The sequence below is a fragment of the Nematostella vectensis genome, chromosome 2 (assembly GCF_932526225.1).
Source record: "Nematostella vectensis chromosome 2, jaNemVect1.1, whole genome shotgun sequence".
Lineage (NCBI taxonomy): Eukaryota > Metazoa > Cnidaria > Anthozoa > Actiniaria > Edwardsiidae > Nematostella > Nematostella vectensis.
The window spans coordinates 15,508,180-15,514,946 of NC_064035.1; the positions used below are offsets into that span (position 1 = coordinate 15,508,180).

Below are 6,767 nucleotides of genomic sequence, written 5' to 3' on the forward strand. Positions count from 1 at the left end.
ACCCGAGGGAGTACAGTAAAAACACAGGGCTTCAAGTGCTCCGAGGCGCACGCGGTCACGTTCCCCACCTTTTTCCCCCAGCCCCTTTCACTTAACACGCGCGACCTATTGGTTTAACAATGTATATACGCGCATTGTATGCTTGCGTCTAACGCCCAGTGTAGAATGCCTCTGGGCGATATTTCAAGCCAATAAGAGACTTTGAAAGTCTGGCGTGCGGGATGCTGTGTTCAATTTGCTTGCTGCCCAGGCAAACCTGGATTTCCAGCTATCAACGGCATCCCCCCTTTCGGAAGAGCTAGCCTGCTCAAGGGCGTTAGTTGCGTGAAAAAGCCGAGTAAAATCTGCTCGCGATAGGTCGAGCGCTACGTCCGATAGAACGGCTTTTCCAGGAGCTTTTCTAGGGCGCTTTTCGAGAAAAAGAAAAAATTGCAAGGGACAGACAGTTTCATATCTAACGGAGATTTTTTGTTTCATGTCAATAAAATGTTAAATTTGAGAATTTTACCTTATTAGTGTGTCAGTAGATTCGCGTTATGTGCTTAATTTGAACTATTTCGCGTTTCTCGTACCGACGAGAATGGAAATAACGTAAATCCAAACACCCGTGAGTGGACAATTGCCCACCTTACTTTGGTATGGAAACCATTCCAGTATAATACTTCAGGGAGGGAGCAGGGGGTGGAGCAGCGGGGGCACGATCGACCCAATAATTTTAAAACAATTATAAGGAAATAACCAGTAGGGGCGCGGCTGTGTCCCCAATATTTTCTTAATGTTTCTGTATTGTCCCCCTCCCCAATATTTCGACTGCTACGGCAATGTACTTCTAAAACTTCAGCACATCTAATTGATGCTATATTTAATATTTCTTTACATGGCAGTGATGAAACCATATAACGGTACTGACAGACCGTTATGTCCCACTTAACGGTCAACAACAATTAACGGAAAGAACAGAGGATGCAGATACTAATTTCAAAACAAAGCAGTTTTGAAGACTTCGCCGATAATATGCAGGGGTTTTTTGAATACATTGCTAAAGATGTTGTGGAGAAGCTAGTAAGTCTTTAAGTGGGCGTTGTCATCATCGCAAAGGGGGTAGAGCCAGGGGTGGAGTCACGGTTCGGTATGGTCGTCATCCGAGTCTTCCTCGGCGGCTGTTGAAGGGTTGCCGTCATCAAGCCTTTTCTTGATTTCCACTAGCCTGGCTCGAATACTAGGAAAGTCAAATATTCCTCTCTTTTCTCCAAATGGATCCTGTGCGAAATAAGAATCGTTGCATTTAGACAACTTCATTTGCTTTTGCCATCAATAATTTGACAATTTTATCTTTGTTGGTTGCTGTAGAGAGAACCGAGCACTGCTCTTATTGTCCTCACTCTAGATTCCCTCCCCTTGGTTTCTTATGGACAGACATCCCCCCCACCTCTAAAAAGACAGTAGTGGGAAACTAAGTAACACAAAACGGGCTTAACTGAAAAAATGCCCCTAAATGTCAGGTACAAAAGATCCTATGGCCCCCATCCTCCCCTAAAACATCCTATGTCACCCTTGATGAAAATATCTATTCATAGTCATATAATAACTTCATATGTATTCTATTTTCCCCCAAAAATCAAAAGTAGCACTTTAATCATGTGAGCCACTCTCTCAAGGGAGGGGGAGGGGGTTGTTGGGTTTGGATTTCATGCTGTACCTGCATATTTTGTCCATTCAGATATGATTTCTCTGTGATAACTGATATATAATAGTCATAAAACTCAGGAAATGATTTTTCCATCACATCTCTATGGGAAAAAGATATACAGAATATTTATTCAAATAGACATCACAATGAAAGAACAATTGGTGATGCCAATTGGGCTCCAGGTAGAAAAAACAGCAAATGCATTTTAAACATAGAGCGGTATTAAACAAATTGAACTAGAAGTCTATCTTCACACACTGGTAATATATAAGGGCAAAACACTTAATCTACGGTTTAGTAAAATAAAACACTATTATTTTCAATTGTAAATTGTTATAACACTCTACTGTTCAGTTCAAATGCAAACCTTTATCAGCACAAGCATGTGTCTTGGGCATAAGAAGGGAAGCTAAAGCCTATGAGTTTATCTCCTATACGTTAATTGACCCACCCCCTCCTGTTATATCCTGGATATGCTGTAGCCTCTATCTGGGCTTCAAATGCGCGTGATAAAAAAGATGGTAGTCTAATGAAGCCCATTTAAATCCAAGTGAGAACATGAATGACAGCATGAAAATAAATGAAGGCCTCCCCCGATCACGTGCAGAATTTGGGATACGTACTTAAGTGCATTGGGACATTTAATCTTTCCTTCAAGCATGTCACATACTGCTACCCGCAATGTCTCATGCTGGATGCATTCATTGTATCTCTTACAGTCCCCAGCCTGTCTCTCCTGAAACATTGTTTAAAGATTAAAGTGAAACCACATTCAGCAGTAATTAACCATGTGCCTAACAAAGGTTTAACCTTGGGGTATTTAGTTAACCAATAGTGGTGAAGAGTTGGTGGCAAAACAAATGTACTCATCTTGGGGAAAAACTTACAGAAGATTCTCAACGTATAACAATCCTACACACCTGTTCAAAACCTGGTTCATTGTGGTACGGTTTTTCATTCAGTAACGATTGAATGGATATAAGAACACTTGAAAGAGACTGTGCTGGACTCCAGGCTGGGCCAGACCATGTACTAGCAAAGCAAACACAAGAATTAGAAATAACGCTGGTTCACATAACAGGCCCATCTTCCTACAAACACAAGAATCACAGACGATGCTGGGTCAAGCAAGCTAGCAGGAGAGAGCCCTCTGTGCTGTCCCCCATCCCCCTCCCCTAGCATGGAAATCTAAAAGCAAAATGTAGGGGTACTTAATTCCATATATTTGCCTACCACCCTATGTTTGATATTTTAGTACCCTTTCTCTAAAAATCCTGGGCCCACCCCTTAATCTAAGCCAGAAGATCAGAAGCAAAGCTGGTTCAAAAGCATTCGAATAAAAGTCTACTTTTATGCCCTTTGACCAAGTTTGTTCAGGCTTTAAAAGTCAATGCTGATATCTGTAAAAGAGATTTTGGTTTTTCAACAGATAAATAGTTGCATCATCTTAAAGACATTATTCCATTCTAAAAGAAATTTACCGTCTAGTTTAAAAGATGCAAATGCTTCCAATATTAAAACTTTCATTTCGCTGACTTTTCTGCTGCTATCAATGGTGATTTGAGAAAAATAAGGTTTAAGGGTGTTTGGACACTTTGACAGCTTTTGCTAGGAAAATTTCAAGACATTACAAATCTGCCAAACACTTGTGAAATGGAATGATAATTGATTGTTCTTGAGCCCAGGGGTGGGAGGAGCTTTCCCTTTTATAGCGGAACCTCGTGTTTAAGTACATTGTACCTGGATCTATGAAATTGAGATTTTGTTTAATAGAGAATGATTATGGTTTTCTTATTAAAAGACGTCAAATGACATAATCATAGCATCAAAACCACTATTTTGAGCCCCCTCGGCATATTGAGCCTCAACCCTCACCCTATGATGCTAAGGCAAACTTTGCCATTTCTGTAAAGGTTGGGATTAAAGCGGACCTGACCGCTACCAGTAGTCATAAGCTTGACACGGGGTGGTCTGATGGGGTAGTCTGGTGGACAACGGATTAAAAAGTAGAAGAAACCTCCTTCATATGGTGTGTCGAATGGGCCAGTTATTAGAGCATGTATCTAAAAGTAAAAAAAAGCTTTAATTTAACTTAACACCGTAGTAGAGATGGATAACAGAGCTAAGACATGGGATGTTTACCCATAGTACCAAGGAGAAGCAAGCAGAAAAGGAAGATGAGAAGAATGGGATGGAACTGTTTCCCCTTCTTCTCGACCTCTGCTCACAAGTTATTTTAAGAGCTGCTAGAGTAGCCTATGTGTAGTCGCTGACTCACGAAAATAGCCTCTCGTAGCATCTACGCAACAGTGGCGATAATCTTGTTCCATGATGCCATTGTAATAAATTTGAATAAATTAATTTTGACATCTGTGCATGGGTTTTCTTTTATTCAGCACGCAAAACATGTTCAGGTTTCGTCCTGCAAAACAAACATTCCAACATCGCCCTATAATGCTGCTTCTTTCCAAATGAACATTCCTTCTTTTTAATTCTACTAATGTATACCTGCATTCTTTGTAAGAGGGTGATTGAGAAAGATTACAAACGGTGTCTGGTGGGTGGCAAGTGTTCCTCGACTTTCAGCGTATAAAGTGAACTTGAGCGTTTAGATTTATGTGTACACAACACAAGGGCATACATATGCGGGAGTTGCTGTGATCTGCTGCTTAAAAGGAGAAATGTGGTTAAAAAAAACTAACCTCTAGAACTTTGGAAAATAAAAAAAAAGGAAAGACTTTCTATAGCCGGTAGGAAGGCTCACAAAGACATCGACATCATCGTTCACAAAAGCAGAGATATCCCAAATACTGTTGCCACGTCTTCTAAGGCTGAACTTAGGACAGATTTATCGCAAACAGGTGCTAGATTCGTAAAGTTTTTCTCCATATTTGAACCGCTCAATAAACTTACACTAGGAAACCGCAGGAACCCATAATTTCAACTTCTGATCTGAGCCAATCAAAATATCCAAGAGAACTTACTGAATGGCCAATCAGAGACTACTATAGGTTTTCTTGCTAAAGCTGTGATGTCACGGAACATGATTATTGCTGCCGTTGCATCAGGGACATAGCCAAGGGGTGGCCTTGGGGGCCCTTCAAGCAGCCAAATACAGTAAATGTATGAGACATTATCTAAAATACAGGAGAAAATTCCTTGAAGTCCCTTTTGGGCCCCCTCCTGTTAAAAATCCTGGCTACGCCGCTGTGTGTAGATGCTATGAGAGGGTATTTTCGCAAGTTAGTGGCTACACGTAGGCTACTAGTAAAGGCGTCTGCTTTTACAGGCTAGCATGTTTGCCAAGGTTCAGAGCAATATAATGTTTTCCATAAAGTTCTATTGCCAATCATGACCTGAATTTTTCATTGATGCTTAATTTTGTTAAAGACAACATAATGGACAAAAATACTATCCATTTGCAGTGATACTAATTCTGAATTTTACTGAAAATTATCCACTGAAATACACTTTTTTAAGTAAACTCTACTAGTGGACACCATTTTAAATCGACCCAAGAAAGAGTTGACATTACTGATACCACTTACTTTTGTGATATCATCTTTGTCAGGTACAATACACATTCCTGGGGGTGGTTCATTATATATGCTCATTATATCCCTGAAATAAGCAATGAAATAATTATAAATCACGTACTCACATACTATGCATTGGACAAAGGCCGGGGGTGGGGGGGGGGGGGAGTTCAGGATACTTTTCAGGTCAATGCCAAACAAGTATAAAGCCTCCTTATATATAGTATCCCTTTACTGTTAATTTTGATTTTGACTTGAGCATAAAAGGCCAAATGAAATACTAATGCTTGACATGCCAGTGAAAATACCCTGTTTCCAATTGAATAGAATAAAAAAGCCCAACTTGTCGCGATCTCGTACCAAAACAAGGAATACAATACACCAAAAACTGGAATTCGACTCTACCAAATTTTTGTCTTTAATAAGACTTCTTCAGGGCAGAGTTTACTTCAGAGTCTGCCCTGACGAAGTCTTATTAAAGACGAAAATTTGGCAGAGTCGAATTCCAGTTTTTGGTGTACTGTTTCCAATTGAGGTGCAAAACACCACTTCAACTTTGTGTTGATTTTAGCACTGAACTGATTTCAAATCAAACCACTTCTCTGCAAGTTATTAACCAATCAAAAAGCAAAACAGTAAATATACTTGTAAACAATCACAATCACAAGTTTAAATATTATATTTAAACTGATATGATATATTATTTTTAAGACGATTTCTTGAAAGTAACGGTATTACTTATATTTTACTGACACTAAATGTTAAATTAATACCAGCCCTCAAAAACTGGAAAAGAAATGAGTATACTAACAACATAATTCATAACTCGCATAAAGCAAAATTAATAAACGGTTTTAGAAATTTCGTGTGATGAAAGAGAAAAAGATTGTTTATGGGTCACTTCTATGGTAAACATATTAGTATGGAAATTTTCGACCAGCCATATAAGTTAATCATAGAATCTTTTCTTTGAAGGTTCCCCACTCAATATTGAAAGGCACACAATGTACAGATCTGCCCAATGTACAGATCTCCCAACCTCTAAGGACAAACAAAATAAGCATTATCATGTCGTTTGCCGAACAAGCATAAAAAATACCAAACACAAAACAAAACATGATCGACGATGTAAAAATGCAGAAGAGTCCGTTCATAGTTAAACTTACCGTTTGATTCTTAATACACATTGTGGGGTAACATTTTCCTTGTCCCAGTCTTTGGAATACAGTGGATCCCATAAAGCATTTGAAGTCGATGAGAGAAATTCGGAATCATCGTCTGCCATATTGAAATTATTTCTAGTATGTTGTACGCATGCGTGATTATGTCACTTGTCTGTCATGTGTCGTTGCAGGCAGATGGCTTCTCTTTTGGTGAGGCCGTATAGTATTTGCATCTTTGGCATCTATAACAATTATCTCATATCATTAATTATGTTATCATTTTGCCTTGAACCTTGATCTCGTTTCAAGGACTGGCATCATTCAATTTTGTTCTTATTTTTGAAAATAAAAGATGACATTCTCGCGAGTGAAGCTTTT

The 6,767-nt window shown here is 39.1% G+C and overlaps 1 protein-coding gene across 1 annotated transcript; it reads right to left on the minus strand.

The window, feature by feature from the left end:
- Positions 1 to 845: 845 nt before the first annotated feature.
- Positions 846 to 6,547, minus strand: LOC5521870 (ubiquitin-conjugating enzyme E2 Z). Its single transcript, XM_048723827.1, has 7 exons — positions 6,393 to 6,547; positions 5,239 to 5,311; positions 3,566 to 3,753; positions 2,611 to 2,722; positions 2,314 to 2,426; positions 1,700 to 1,790; positions 846 to 1,260 (listed from the first exon to the last, which is right to left on the minus strand). Exons 1-7 carry the CDS (start codon positions 6,509 to 6,511, stop codon positions 1,120 to 1,122), a joined length of 837 nt encoding a protein of 278 aa, XP_048579784.1. The 5' UTR covers positions 6,512 to 6,547; the 3' UTR covers positions 846 to 1,119.
- Between the last annotated feature and the right edge of the window lie 220 nt (positions 6,548 to 6,767).

Coding starts and splice junctions, on each gene's coding strand:
- LOC5521870 (XM_048723827.1), bottom strand. CDS start 6,511: ATGGCAGACGATGATTCCGAATTTCTCTCATCGACTTCAAATGCTTTA. Junction 2,723..3,565: donor GTTTGCCTTAGCATCATAGG/GTGAGGGTTGAG, acceptor TTGCTTTGCTAG/TACATGGTCTGGCCCAGCCT. Junction 2,427..2,610: donor ATGAACCAGGTTTTGAACAG/GTGTGTAGGATT, acceptor ACAATGTTTCAG/GAGAGACAGGCTGGGGACTG.